Source organism: Lutzomyia longipalpis, chromosome 1, assembly GCF_024334085.1.
Source record: "Lutzomyia longipalpis isolate SR_M1_2022 chromosome 1, ASM2433408v1".
In the NCBI taxonomy this organism is placed as follows: domain Eukaryota; kingdom Metazoa; phylum Arthropoda; class Insecta; order Diptera; family Psychodidae; genus Lutzomyia; species Lutzomyia longipalpis.
This window is the reverse complement of record NC_074707.1, coordinates 46,440,653-46,456,064: the sequence shown is the minus strand read 5'-3', so window position 1 is coordinate 46,456,064 and position 15,412 is coordinate 46,440,653. Positions and strand designations below refer to the sequence as shown.

General features: G+C 38.0%; 1 protein-coding gene across 4 annotated transcripts in view; it reads right to left on the bottom strand.

Moving 5' to 3' along the window:
* LOC129787860 (homeobox protein abdominal-A-like) overlaps positions 1-7,679 on the bottom strand; it is a 40,625-nt gene extending 32,946 nt beyond the window's left edge. For 2 of the 4 annotated variants that reach the window (XM_055823683.1, XM_055823685.1), the window contains exons 1-3: positions 5,615-7,673; positions 5,006-5,163; positions 4,643-4,881 (exon numbers count right to left, since the gene is read on the bottom strand). In XM_055823683.1, the coding sequence (XP_055679658.1) occupies positions 4,643-4,881; positions 5,006-5,094 (328 nt within the window). In that variant the 5' untranslated portion in view covers positions 5,095-5,163; positions 5,615-7,673. Of the gene's footprint in view, positions 1-4,642; positions 4,882-5,005; positions 5,164-5,614 lie in introns of all 4 variants that reach the window. The other 2 variants (XM_055823684.1, XM_055823682.1) reach the window with 2 other exon arrangements.
* Positions 7,680-15,412: the final 7,733 nt, after the last annotated feature.

Below are 15,412 nucleotides of genomic sequence, written 5' to 3'. Positions count from 1 at the left end.
CCTCTCTTTTGGCCCTATCTTCGGCAACATTTTCTCAATGCGGCGGTGGTGGGGGAATGAATTTTCGCCCATTTGTAATTTTTCTGTATGAGCCACCCCCATTTCGGGGTAAAAAGAGTTTCCTTCTTGCTCACGAAAGTCAAGTGAGTGCCGCAATGAAGGTGGGTGCGAGCTTTTCTTTTCGTCTCTACGCCCCGTGTGAAGGGGAGCTTTATGGTGCGTTCAAGTCAATATTTTTCACATCACTCTCCACAATTGCACACAGAGGCACCCGTCGGCATTTTGCACGGCCCATGTATGGGGGTGGTGGGAATGAAAATGTTATGTGGTGTGACATTTGTAAGGCCATACAATGGGGTTCCTCGATGGTCGATGCCGAAAGTGTTATGGCGACGCTCTATGAGACGGAAAATTTGTATAAGTCGCAATTTTTTTGCGTCTTCGTCGTGTCTCTCTCCCACACTCAATGTTAGCCTCAAAGTTACCCCCCTTAGGCGTAGGAAAATATACACATATAGACAAGAAATTGATGGGGGGTGGTTGCCGATGGTGCCTATGCCGCATACCCGGCGGCTCCATCGAATGATCAGCTTTCCCCCCGAAATGTGCGCCATTCAAATGGCCCAAATTGTACGTATTTTGAGCCATCTCACAAGTTCAATGTCACCAAAATCTCTCTCTATGGGTATTTGTTGGTTTTTGCCTCCATAGTATTGCCTCTAACCATTTTGACTAATTTACAACGCACACACCAGCTTCTGGGTGCTTTCTCTCGTCACTTCCTCCAGACAGTTCCTCCGCGCAGTATGTCTGTGTGCCATGATGCCGAAAAAAGTGCCCAAATGATAATTCATGTCAAATTTTGTGAAAACACCGTCTTTTTCTCATCACAGCACACAACCAAAAGAGACTGCGTGTGTGCCGGAAAAAATGGGGCCATCAGACGATTTTTGTAGCAGAAAAAAAATAATGCTAGTGTGCGACATTTTTTGACCATTTTGAATTATTATTATTAATCTCCACTGAACCATGCAAAAGTCTCGACTTTAATTGCCCAATGCTTACATAATGGCTCTTCGCCCCGGAATTACTAACAAGACATTAAACACTTTCAGTGTGGGTGAGGCCCCTGCACCCTCCTCCCCGTGTAATGCCTCTTCCATCAAACACAGACAATCCCTCGGCTAAAGCTTAAATCTCCCGCAGTACATTCCACCACGGAGCTCTAGCTTAGAGAGCCCACATGGAAATTCCACAAAGAAATTCTTGCGTGAATTCCAATGGAATTTCATTGGATTTCGTGAGGATTCACATGAAAAATTCTCCGGCAGTAAATTTTCAAACAGAATGATCATCTTTTCCTCAAGATATTCAATTTCTATACAATTTAAACTCAATTTTTATTTATCACAGAACCGACATTATGTCCAAGAATAACAAGCTTTTGCATGAGAAGCAAAGTTACATACGTAAATGCAAATTAAACATTATAAGAAGAACACGGTTGAATTTTATTTGCATTCGCATTTTTTTTATTTCTTGGACGATTAAAGTTAATTACGGGAGCATTAAAAGAAATTGATCTTATTATCAATTAAATATCAGAGAATTAAGAAAATGTATATTGAGAAACTAAAGCATCCACAAGTGTAATAAAACACAATTGAGCTCTCAGGAAGAGCATTGATTATTTGGCTTTTAATTTCTCTTTAAATTCATGTCTGATTAATATTTTTTTTTATTAAATATTTAATTCAATAAATGAAGAAATTTGTTTGGGGATAATTTTTGTAATTTTTGTTTATTTAAAAAGATGACCATCCTCTCTCAATTAAAATTTTTCAACCAGCTGCACACTGCTGATTTTTATTGATTTGATTAATTTTAAATTAATTAATTTATTTATTTTAATGTTAAATACAGTAATTAATATTAAGGAGGAATAAATCTTTCTTCAAAATTTTATTTTCATGATTTCTTTAGGAAAATTCTTTAAATAAAAATTTTTAATACATTTTTTGTGTAATTTTTTTGTCTCTTATTTTAAGAGAACGAGATTAGCAAAACGTCAATCCTCTTTAGTTATTTTGTTAGATCTCCTTGAAAGCTTTTTCATTTTTTTTCTAAATTTATTTGTTTCAAGAAAGTTTTATTTTCAGTTTAAATATCTTTTTGTTACAAATTCTAGAGATTCTTTAAAAAAAAAGCTTTCAATCATAGAATTTAATCAAAAAGAGCTTTATTTTGAATTCATCCAGCAAACATTTAATTATTTCAATATTTTATATCTGCTCCAAATAATGCCTCTAAAATTATTAACGATTAACTCTAAATCTATCTATCTATCTAAAATTGAATACTATAAATTATTTTCTTAAGACTTTTCCTTCTTCTTCTTCTTTTAAAATCGCCTACAAAGTTAATAAAAAAATGTCAATCAACTTTGTGTATAATAAAAGCTCTCTTTGGAAGCTTTTTCATTGAAATTTGCAGCAATAAAGATTTTCTTATCAAAAATTATTTTCTTTAATTATAGAAAATCCAAAAAAAATCTTGAAAGTCTCTCAAAATTATATGTTCCAGTGCAAATGAAATTATACTGATTACAACATAATAGTGGACATAATATTGTTGCGGCTGGGGGGTTTAAGGAACTGGCAACCATTCAGCAGAACACAAGAATTCACTTTAGGCATTTATTGGCAAACTTTTCTTACAGCACTAATATTTCTGGGCAGGCACTGTCCTCTAACACGCTTGTCATTGTTCATTAAAAGTGCCGCTATCGGCCACATCCGCGTCTATCGATAGAGAGGAGTCTTTTGTGTCGGGTCGTGTCACGTAACGGTGCAGCTGGGCACAGCTGAATGCGAAGTCCCGACGATGAGGATGAATCCCAACTCGCGGTGGCCCCGGCGTGACGTCAATTGGGACGTGGAAGCCGGCAATAGCCACAGAATGCACGGCACGTCGAACAGGGGGCCAGCGAGAGCGTCACGAAGCGTTCCGGAATCAAGTCAACGGAAAGACGTCAGTAGATTGCGATCTCAGACGCCGGGGGGGTGGCGTCGTGGTGGTCTCGTTGGCAGGCGACGGCAGGGTGCGTAAGGCAAGCTGTGACACGCACGCTGATCGTAGAATCTGGCTGTGCGAACCCTCCGGGGGCGCAATTGGGGACACCACGTGGCACGACACTCAACTCTCTAACGATGTGCTTTACTTGATGACGCGGGAAAGACTGAAGATCTTTCCCGTTGTTCTCCTTTTGTATTCCATCTCCCACCACGATCCAGAGGGTCATTTTCCGACGTAAACTCAGCCGAATTAGCACGGAAGTAGCTAACTTCGGGAACCCGGTGGGACATCGTTGAGTGCCACGGGCAGTGCCGTAACACTACTCCCCCCTTAGACTGGCCGTCCCGGCCAGCAATTCAGACATGAGGCACGAGACGATGTAGAGGGCCAGAAAATCCCACGTCGTTACGTCAGAAACGATGTCTTCTTGTGATGATCCCTCGAGGATTCCAGGATTGCGAGGAAGGTCCTTTTTTGGGGTTGCCAGTCCTTCCGAGCGGTCAGGAATACCCCACACCTGACACCAGTGTTGCGGCTGGGGGGTTTAAGGAACTGGCAACCATTCAGCAGAACACAAGAATTCACTTTAGGCATTTATTGGCAAACTTTTCTTACAGCACTAATATTTCTGGGCAGGCACTGTCCTCTAACACGCTTGTCATTGTTCATTAAAAGTGCCGCTATCGGCCACATCCGCGTCTATCGATAGAGAGGAGTCTTTTGTGTCGGGTCGTGTCACGTAACGGTGCAGCTGGGCACAGCTGAATGCGAAGTCCCGACGATGAGGATGAATCCCAACTCGCGGTGGCCCCGGCGTGACGTCAATTGGGACGTGGAAGCCGGCAATAGCCACAGAATGCACGGCACGTCGAACAGGGGGCCAGCGAGAGCGTCACGAAGCGTTCCGGAATCAAGTCAACGGAAAGACGTCAGTAGATTGCGATCTCAGACGCCGGGGGGGTGGCGTCGTGGTGGTCTCGTTGGCAGGCGACGGCAGGGTGCGTAAGGCAAGCTGTGACACGCACGCTGATCGTAGAATCTGGCTGTGCGAACCCTCCGGGGGCGCAATTGGGGACACCACGTGGCACGACACTCAACTCTCTAACGATGTGCTTTACTTGATGACGCGGGAAAGACTGAAGATCTTTCCCGTTGTTCTCCTTTTGTATTCCATCTCCCACCACGATCCAGAGGGTCATTTTCCGACGTAAACTCAGCCGAATTAGCACGGAAGTAGCTAACTTCGGGAACCCGGTGGGACATCGTTGAGTGCCACGGGCAGTGCCGTAACAATATTAATAATTATGTACCATTTATGTTCTAAAATAATTCTCAAAAATGGGCTCAATCAATTAATATATTTAAAAGCATTTCCCATCAAGAAATCATTCAAAGAAAATTCCCTTAAAATCATCTCCAAATCCAGCAAGAAAACTCTCAAAGTTAAATCAAAAGCTTCAGATTTAAACCAAAAGTGTGCAGCTGGGTTAAAATATAGATAACACAAAAAATTGAATTATTTTATAATAAAACGTTGGGAAAATCATGAGAAAATGATTTAACGAACCTGTGAGCGTCATCCAGGGGTATCGTGGAATGTCGGTGATTGTTTGCCCAGTGCCGCCGGTGGAGACAACTCCGGACGATGGTTGTGTGCAGGCATTCCCCAAGGAATCCACCCCGACGCCAATAGCGCCGGCGGAAGCGGCAGATACGGCGGAAGCAGCTTGGTAGAATTGTGCGAAACTCGACGCACTCGGTGGTACACCCATTGACTGGTATGTATTCATCATGCTCTCAGTATATCTGCAAATGTGTGTTGTATTATTCTTTTTTTTTTTGTGAAAAGACAAGAAAGCGTCGCAATGAGCGCTAATGCCGTCGGCTATGTAGCGCACATGGAGGGTGGCGTATATGGTTTGCTTCTTACCTGCACGATTTGTCATCAAGACCAGAAAAGCCAGGCATACCAGACAAACTTGTGTGGGACGATGGATGATTGGAGACATAGGGGTACATTTTACTTGTTGGCGGCGAGCTGGGGCTTCCTTCGGAGCTTGTGAGGGGGCTACCTTCGGAGTTTGGCGTCTGCGACACAGTTGGGGTTTGTGAGGAAATTTGGGAACTTATGAGTGACTGAAACTGTGAGTACTTTGGTAGCATACTATCAAAGAGGAATTTTGACATCGCACATACTATGTACTTTGGTTTATTAGCTACTCCTTGTGGGTTTTCACTTGCTCAAAAAAAAGCCCAGAGATCCCCACGTTAATGGACAATGTTAGATGAGAAGGTTTTCCTCCACGAATTTCTTACTTTTCTCAAGAAGTTTGTTAGCAAATAATTAATTAAAATTAGTTTCTTTTTAATTTGTGAAATTAAAATCTCCTCTGTGGTGTGTTAGTTGATGATCAATTTCATCAATTGCTTTGGCATTTATAGATTTTAATTGGTTGTTTGCAGTGAAGATTTCTCTGCGGTTGTTAATGTTAGTTAGAAGTTGTTAATGGGGATAAACAAATGATTTTTTTTTACTCACTCCTCGCCTTCAAGTCTCTCTTATTTTTTTCACAACAGTCACAATGTTTATATTGGCTTATTGCGAGTTCTTCGGATTACTTAAAAATACACTCCACACGCATTTAACGGAGAAGCTTCGTTGAGGTGCTGAAAGCTCCTCGGAATTCCTTGCAGTTAACTTCCTAAATATTCCCAACTAAGATGTATTCTTCGGTGGTGTTTTGAAGCAAACACCACAAACTTCTTCTTCTGTTATAAACTCCGTCTTTTATGACTTGTAGTGTAAACACTAGTAAAAAAATTTTATTGGGTCATCAACAATACCAAAACTGATGATTTCTCAATGGCAAACTTATACTGCATAGATGATGAGCTTTTTTTCTCTCTTATTCTTCTTCTTGTTTCGTTGAATAGGGGTAGTTTAACGTGCACACACACCCTCTTTTTGAGATTTTTCTTCTTTTATTTCTCTCTTTCTCTGAATTTGCACAGCACACTCTCAAAAATCTCTTAGACAGCAGCAGTAGCAGCTAACAATTCCTCCGTGGATGATTTAGCGTATCATGTGTCGCGAGGGCAATAAAAGAAATTAATTTTATGACTGAATTCGTCATAAAAATGTCTGTGATTCCTTCTTTGGGCTTGTTGTGTTGCTTTAAAATCTCTCCTCAAGTGCACATATTTTTATTTTATTTTGTTCTTTCTATCAAGACCAGCTCCCTGTGGGTCTGTCAGTCTTCAAACATTGTCCACTCTTTGCCTCATTTGACTGCCAATGTCTCCTCACACCAAAGACGCAATTTTGTACTCAACCGACCATTAAATTTAGCCATAATAAAGCAATATGGCTTTAACAACCCTCAACATTTTTTTATTGCTCTTCCCGCAGCACGTGGTGTCCACTCTTGCCAATATTTTTTCTTCTTCTATTTCTCGTTTTCTTGCGGATTCCTCTTCTTGTCCTTTTTCTCAGGAAGCACAAATGCACCTCAACACTTTCACCACCAAAGAAATTTTTAAATTCAAAAATTCACAACGCGCAATCTTCGAATGAAAAAAAGCACAAATTATTAAATTTAATCCCTTTTCGTAGGAAAATGTGTTCTTTTTTTGCGAAATGGGAGGAAAAGAGAGAAGAAAAGGGATGTTTGTATATTTTATTTTCAAAAGGAAAAGTCTTTTGTGGGCGAAATTTTGTTCCTTCGCTCCCGCCAAACCGCCAATAAATATAAAAATGAACGATGCAACAGTGCCTTTGCAGGGGTTTGCAAACGAGGCGATATTTGTGAAACAACTTTTTCGATCGTATTAGTCCGAAGCTGTTTACGTTATGAGAAGTAGTTCGTTTATGACACAATACAAAAGCTGCACGATTTCGCTTAAAGCACCGCGCGGCCTCTGTCGTTCTCACTTCAGCGCACGCCGAGCAACTGAACTTTTTTTTTCCATTCCAACCAACCCAAGATATGATATCTGCTCTTGTCTGACGTTATGGCAAAACCGCTTCAAACAACGAGCACTGTTTGATTTTCATGTTGGATTCCAATTTGGGATCGTGCCTTCTCGCTCTTTCGTGAAGCATGAAGCATTTTCGGGAGATTAGTAGTTAACCCTACTACCCACCCACACCCCCTACGGCTAAGGGTGCAAGCCCAAGCGCCATCCTTACTCCGATGATCCCAATATGGAGAAATTATTTTTAAAAAAATTCACAACTTCCGGAAAATTTAAAATAAAATATTCCCGGAAGAGTGAGATAGCGGACTTTGACTAAGCTTCCGTCTGTGCTATGTACAGTGTCTCATTCTAGCGTATACATTCTTGTAAAGTAATAAAATTAATATATATAAAAAATTGCACAATATGGTGCACTTTGTACATATCCCCGTGCAATTGATGCATAATAGGAACATTTCTCTTTCAATTCGCGCCAATTTGTAGTGAGTCGTCTGATGAGGCAAATAGCCCAATAAATCTCATCCAATTGCTCGCACGAGTTGAAGGCTAAAGAGGCTAAATCATGACTTGATTATGCAGCCTTACAAATAATGAGGAACTGCAGAAAATTTCCTTAGATTACTTAAAGGACGCTAAAAAATCATTAAGACTCACTGCAGAGGGCACTAATTAACCCTTCGACGGCAAATCGGTGAAGGAGTTTTGCATTACATATAAAATCAAAATACCTGAACATCTATCATCTCCCTCTGACACGCCGCAACCCCCATCTGCGGCCATCCCTCTCACTGCAATGTGCAATATTCATGGCGCACAAAAGGGCATATAACACTTGATTTTATCTCTTTCTACTTGATAGTGTTGCCATACAAATAGCTATAATTGTAAACAAGTAGCCAGATTTCTTCCTCTTCGCACCCATTTGACACTCATCGTCCGCCATTTCACTTACTCATTCACATTTCTCCCCCAAACAGTCACCCTCCATGAAAAAAAACGAAAAGTTTTCCGCATCAAATTTTCACACCAATTATGCTTCTATTTCTTTCGCACACACCAAACGACCAAGACAGCCCGTTGTCTCCTTCTGTCACATCGCAACAAATGTCAAAATCACCTCCTGTCATTCCACATGTCATGCACAAATGCAGCCATCTCCCTCACACTAATGGCACCCCTCGTAATTCCCAACTTTATGCACACACTTAAAGCTCTCACCTTCTTCATTATGACATTATCGCCATTTCAGTCATACACATTAGGTTTTATAGCAACATAAAATGCATTTACTTGAGATATTCACATAATCCACGCCCATTTTGGGCTCGTCGTGTCTCTCTTTGATGATTCCCCATCATCTGGGCGCAACAGAGACCGGGAGTGTGGATGACTTTTCCCTGCAGATTGAACTTTTTTTTTCCTCTTCACCGTGGAAGTTAACTTTTTTTCCTCTTATGCTTTTTTTCCTCACTTTTTTTTCCTTATACTATTATTATTGCTATATCAATTCATTGGGCGTTAAATTGCTTATAATAAATAGTGGCGGGGGTGGCTGTATTGTCACATTATTCACACTTCTGCATGCTCTTCGGCTCTCGAAGGACAACACAAGGGGTGATTCTTATCGAATGGTTTCGCATTTAATCCATATTGAGGATCAAAATTATGTGTGATGGAATTTTCCAGCAATTTTCCCCCATCCACGTGTGAAAATTCTCAAGAAAAAATCATATATTAAACTTACCCTGAAGACAGATATCTGTCATACATATATATGTTTCCACCCTCTTTTTTCATCGGAAAATTTCACCTGAAATTAAAGAGAAAAAAATATTAGGAATTTGAAAAAAAATTGAAAAAAAAAGAATCCAATTGGACATTGAAAGTTTATTTTTTGTAAGGTAAAATGAGTTTGAAAGTTTCTGAGCAAGTTTAGGGCATTTTATGGCAGTTTTGAGGGCTTTACAGTGATGTTCCGCTTTAGGGTTCCTCATAGTTTTTTGGCGGTGTTTTTTTAAATGGCTTTAAACTACTTTTATAGCTGCAAAATTATAGTTACTTCACTTTTTTTTTTAATAAATTTTGGGAAGTCTTATATGGAAAAGTTGAAAACTCTTCAAAGGTTAAGCTTTGATCTTAGAGTTAAATTAGGCTTTTATCATAAAAAATGATTTTTAATTCATTTTGTGTTAAAACCGTTAAATTATTTCTAAAAAACACTTCACTAAATATTGAGTTGTTCTACAATAACTTGACAGTTGTTAACTCACAGTTATTTATTGAATTTAAATTGAATTATTCTAAATAATTTTTTTTCCAATTACAAGTTATTCTTTAAAAGATTTTTTTTTAATTTGACTTCATTTCTCATAAATTTTTAATTCAATTAATATTTATTTAAATAAAACTAATAATAAGTTCATATTTTAGTTTGTTCCCAAAAACGATTTAAAAATTACGTAGAATAAAAAAAATCCAGAATTAAAATAATAAAATAAAATAGTTTTAACATGTATTGACAGACAAACAAATGATTCACATTTAATTTTCCTTAATGTCATATTGAAAAAAAACGAATCTTTTTTGAATAACTTTGAACAAAAGAAAAAAAATTTCAATAAATATTTTTTTTATTAAAAAAATTAATATTCTGTGGTTTCCTTAATAACTAAATAAAAAGCGACAGATATATTAACCGAAAAATAACTGAAGATTAAAAATAAATAAATAGGTAAGAAAAGAAATTTTTTAAAAGAAAGAAAGAAAGCAAAATGAAATAGAAAAAATATTTAAAATTTTCTTCCCATAAAATTGATCTATCACACCTCAAGCTATTCAATAAATAACCGTCAATTATTAGATGACATAATATGTATATATTTCTTTCATACCTATATATGAACTTTTTTATAGCACCTCCCGTGCAATAGCAGTTTAATGCCCCATTTAAATAAATTAACAGAAGCACTTGAATTCGCGAAATCACCCCCTTAAAATTTTATTTTATTAAAAGAAAAAAAAAAGACGAAAAAATTACCAATGCTGTAAATTTCTCTGGCGCAACATTTAAACGAAAATAATGGAGAATTTTATTGATGGTGCGATACGAAAAAGTTTCTTTTTTTTTTGCACCAAAGTGGGCATCTTTTCGAATTGAATTTCAATTTATTTTGGCTCTATTTTTTCATCAACATCTCTCCTCAACGCCCCGCGAAGATGTTTATTCACCAATGTAACAGCTCTTTGGGTATATGCGGGACTTGAGTGACTTTGTAAATTATGGAAACAACACATAAGGCGAGGGAAAAAAAGTCGCGGCAAGTATATCCATTAAAAAGTCGTAAAAGTTTTACGACTCGAACGAGATTCTTGTGTGCCCTCTCATTTATTATTAGAATATATAAATAGAGAGTGATAATTAGGGACGAAATTGATATGGCCAAACACTCAAGCACAAAATATTTTTTTATTTAATGAATTTTGATAAAAATTAAAATTAATTTATTATATTTTTTCTTTCAGGTTGCATGCTGAATGATTTGGGAGCAATATGCAGCGTTTCCGTGCAAGAGATTCATTTGGAGCTTTTTCTTTTCTTTGATTTCCAGGAAAGAACGTTCCCGTGGAATTTTTTAGCTACATATTTGTGAAGGAATTTTCATGGAGGAATTTGCAGAGAAATATTTGCTTGAGAGCAACGAGGGATTGCAAAGCATCATCCCTTTTGTGCTTTTTCTTTTGGACTAGGGGTAGTGTGTGTGTGAAGGGTGCTTGCGTGGAGAGGGGGAAAGATTCCAGGAGGAAATGGAACTGATGGTGCCATCTCTCGTCTCACTGGGGGAAAGCTCAATGTCGGCAACGTAGAGAGGATTCCTTGCAGACGCAAAAATTTCCCTCCATGGCGTCATTTTCTCGCACAGCGCATGGAATTTGGCACATTGCGAACGTAATGAGAATTTTATCTCACTTAATTGCCCACTCGAAAGCACAAATATTGCTCATTTGCATGGCAAAGATAAAAAAGATTCTCCAACACCATACCAAAGCCAAGATGAAAGAGCGTGCACGATAAAAGACCCAAAAGCATTCTCGTGCTTAATTTTAATTAGACGAAGAGCTCTTTCGGGGATGGTTTTTTAATGTAATTGTTGACAAGACATTTAAAGTAAAAACTGCAATTGTATTCTGTTTTAAATTATTCACCCATCATTGGCAATTTATAAGCAACTTTTACAAAATATTTAATATATTGCACACATAACAATAAACATTCACATAATTTCTACGACCTCTCTCTCTCTCTCTCTGTCTCACATTCACTTTTTCCCATCATCAATGTATGTATGAAAGAAGTGCACTCTTGTGAATGGACTTTGAGGGCGCACTCATGGAAGAAGAAAAAAAAAGAGTGTGCTCCAGGAAAATAAACATGCAATAAACATTCGTTTTTCTCACACTCCAAACCAACCATTTTACACACCAATAAAAATAAATCGATCAGAACGGGGACTACCAATGCGAGGGTTTCTCGCACAATCATCCAAATTGGATTGCACAACCCCTCGGTGTTGCCCTGTGATTTGACCCCACGCATAAGATGAAATAAAACGAAAGAAATAAGGGACTTGCCGCCAAAAGGAGAGTCCGCCGAATTACGTGAGTATTTTTAATAATCCACCATTTTACCTCATAACCATTGAAGCTTTAACCATTGCGAATAATTGCAGCGATTATCGTGAAGATATTGCAATTTCATGAACACCTCTCTGTAGGTCCCTCTTCTCCCCCCTTAGACACCCTCTCCGCACTTTGACCACCTACGTGGGTGGATTAAAGCGAATTTCGCACCAGGCGACAATTTTCACGTGATTTTCACCATTAGGGGAGACTCTCTATGGTCATTCCCCACACATTATTGCATTGTTTTTCACATTAATGCGATGTCCACGGCATTTTGGGCCATTAGGCATTGAAAATTTCTTGAAATTCTTCGTAACTTTCATATTCAAGTATTTTTTTATGTTTTTTATTTTGTTCATTGGATAAGTTGGAAAATATTCTGAAAATAAAATATAATAAAAATGAAGGAGCCTGGTAGTTATAAAATTAAATAAATAACCAGATGGAGACGCTTGGTGAATGCTAAACGAATGCAAATAAAGCTCCTTAATTTTACATAAAAAAAAATATTTAAATAACTAGTCAACCCGAGCCCCCAATCACGTGTGAGCAAACTCCATTTTAAGCTATAAAAGGTGGGCGTATATTAATAGGGGGGATGAATAATACGGTACCCCAAGAAATTCTAAAAATAAAAAAATCCCGTTATCTGACCCTTCAGCAGGTAGAAAATGAGAAAAAATCAATTTTTCTGTGGGGGCGCTATAAAGGGGGGTTGGGGCGGAATCCCATATAGCGCTTGCAACTCGTATTGACCTCCTCTACCCCCATACCAAATTTCATCAAGATCGGCCCAGCCGTTTCGGAGGAGTTCATGTGCCACAGACAGACAAACAAACATTTTCAGCTTTATATATTAAGAAGATTAGATGGAGACGCCTGGTAAAGACTTAAAATTTTTTTTTATACATAATTAGTCAAACTTTAAATAAATATATAGCTCGAAAATATAGAACAGAAAAAAATGATGGAGACGCCTGGTGAATTTTAAATGAATTTTGAAAGTTTCATTTGAAGATTTCACGAGGTGTCTCTGTCAAAAATATCAGTGGAAACGCCTGGTAATCACTTAAAAATTTTCTTTGAATGCAAATTGTTAAAATATTAGCGAGACAAGGGCCTTATTGGCATTAAAATCCCTTATTTTAAATAAAAATTGATTAAGTTAGTAAATGGAGACGTCTGGTAAATACTGAAAAATTCTTTAGAACAGAGTTCGTCAGAATTTTAGTTTTTTCTAAAATAAAACAGAAAATATAATTAATTTAATTTTAAATTGATTTGATAAAAAGTTTGTTAAAGGAATCTGGTTGTTTATTAAATGTCTTGTTTTAGCTAAAAAGTTGTTGAATAATTAAGCGGAAACGTCTGGTGGCTACTTAATAATTTCCTTTTAATTGAAATGAATGAAAGTATTGAGATGGAGACGCCTGGTTGCTAAATAATACCCCAAAATTAACCAAAAATTAATTTTAAGAAATGTTTTTGATAATTTTTAGTTTAACCTGGTTTAAATAAACACGCTTAATTATTTTATTTTGCTCAATTTATTCAGTTACAGATGGAGGCGCCTGGTAATAATTTTTCAAATTCTGTTACTGCTCAAAATTATTTGGAAAATTAGATTTGTTTTCTAAATATTCGTTTTAGCAAAGATTTGACTCAAATTACGAAGATGGAGGCGCCTGGTTGTTATTAAAAATATCATTTTTACTGAAAATTAATCAAATGAAGAGATGGAGGCGCCTGGTATTTGCTTAATATTTTCTTTTCTCTTGAAAATAAAACACAAATGAATGTAAAAGACGCTTGTGGAATTACTCTACGTTTCCGTTTTAGCTTAAAATGCAATCCACGCACATACTCCAACAAAAAATCTCTCTTCTTAATCTCCTCAATCTCCTTAACCGAGTCATCTTGTGTAATGCACTTATGACCAAGATAAACTTTATTTTAATACAAAATGCACTCCATTAATGCAAAAATTTCAAGGTAGAAAAAAAAGCTAAATAAATTCTAATGAGCTGAATTATATAATGCACTCTGATTTACTTTATCAGAGTAATTTATAAAATTCTAAAATAGCATAAAATCAGCTAGAAGATCATCGCAGTGTTGGATAAAGTACGTTCTCGTGTTAAATTTCATGCAATCCATAGTAAATGGGATGCTTCCTGCCATTTCTTGTTCAACTTGTTATAGAAATGGGAGCTCTTTAACATGTCTTCACTATCTTTTGCATCTCAACATGCATATAATTTCATGTTGAAATTCCTCATGGTCATCTTTGAAAAGATTTCGTTGATTTCTTCTTGAAATTTTCGTGTGTGCAATGCCCCCCATTGACGTTGGCCCATGTGAGCGTGTCTCAGGAGGAATTCTCTTCTGTGTGACTCCGCTTCATAACTTATTAATGTGAACGATGTGATATGTTCTCCCGGCTGTGATCAGCAATTTCGTCACGTACCATATCGCATAACTTGCAATTTCGCCAACAAAGAACATGCTGTAATGGCACGACTTATGCACTTTTTTTCCTCCTTCTCATTCGTCTTTTATTCCACCCAAAACGGTATGTATGGAGTTCTTCCGGTTGTCCAGTCGGGGGCAAAATGGGACTTCCGATGAGGTAATACAGAAAGGGGGGGCGGGTGGAAAAATTGGCGAGGAAATTGCTGATGATGCGACAGGAAAAAGCGCGCAGTGTGGTGAAAATTTTAAATCCTCTCCAAACACTGCTGGTCATTGCTGCTGTGGATGTGGAGGTGGGATGCTGTTGTCAGCAGAAAGTTTTCACAAAATTGTCCCACCCCCATTTCTCCGTTTAAGGGTGAATGGAATAACCGGGCCATGGGTTTGGAGAGAACCATGAAAGCCATTGAAGGAACACCGCAGCAGCCATAATTGTTTGCATTTCTCCATCTCTGTCTGTCCTTCTTTGTGGCCCGCATGGCGCACAGCATGGTTTCCCAACAAGCAGGTTATACCTCCGACATCACCTTTGCTCATGCCGTACGCCCAAGATGGTCGATTTTTCTGCCATAGCAGCATCCCTGTACGCCTCATAAACAACCCATACCACAAGGGCCGTTGTGATTAATGAATGGTCGCGCGGGAAATGAACTCTTGTGGCTCTTCCCCCTTTCCCGCACTATGCATGAATCTTATCTCATCCAGACGCTTCTTCACAGGTCAACCACTTTGCCGTTGTGTCGAGAATGGAGGTACCGCAGATAATGCACTTCTGAGTACCTCTGAGTTTCCCATCTTAAAATCACATTTTGCCTCCTCCTGTAAGCCATTTATCCCACCCTCTCCATTGCAACAGCTGCGGAAATGACGCAAATGAGGCAAAAAGTGCCAGAGATGGTGGGAATTTTCTACATTTTACCAATTCATTACGTTTGCAGTGGTTATTATATTGTTTACTCAGTTTTGTAGACAACTTTTTTAAAGATTTCTTTGTCGATTTAAAATGGAAAAAGGTAAATTATTTCACTTCTTTGGAATCCCAGAATTGAGAGATAATTGCAATGCTTTTGCAAATCATAAGGAGGAAAATTTATGTCTTTCATTCTTGACAGGATTCTAGATCGATTTTAAGGGTTTTAAGAATATTTTGAAGAGTTTTGATTACCCAGAAATTTAAAAATCTTCTTTCTTTTCTAAATCAAAATTT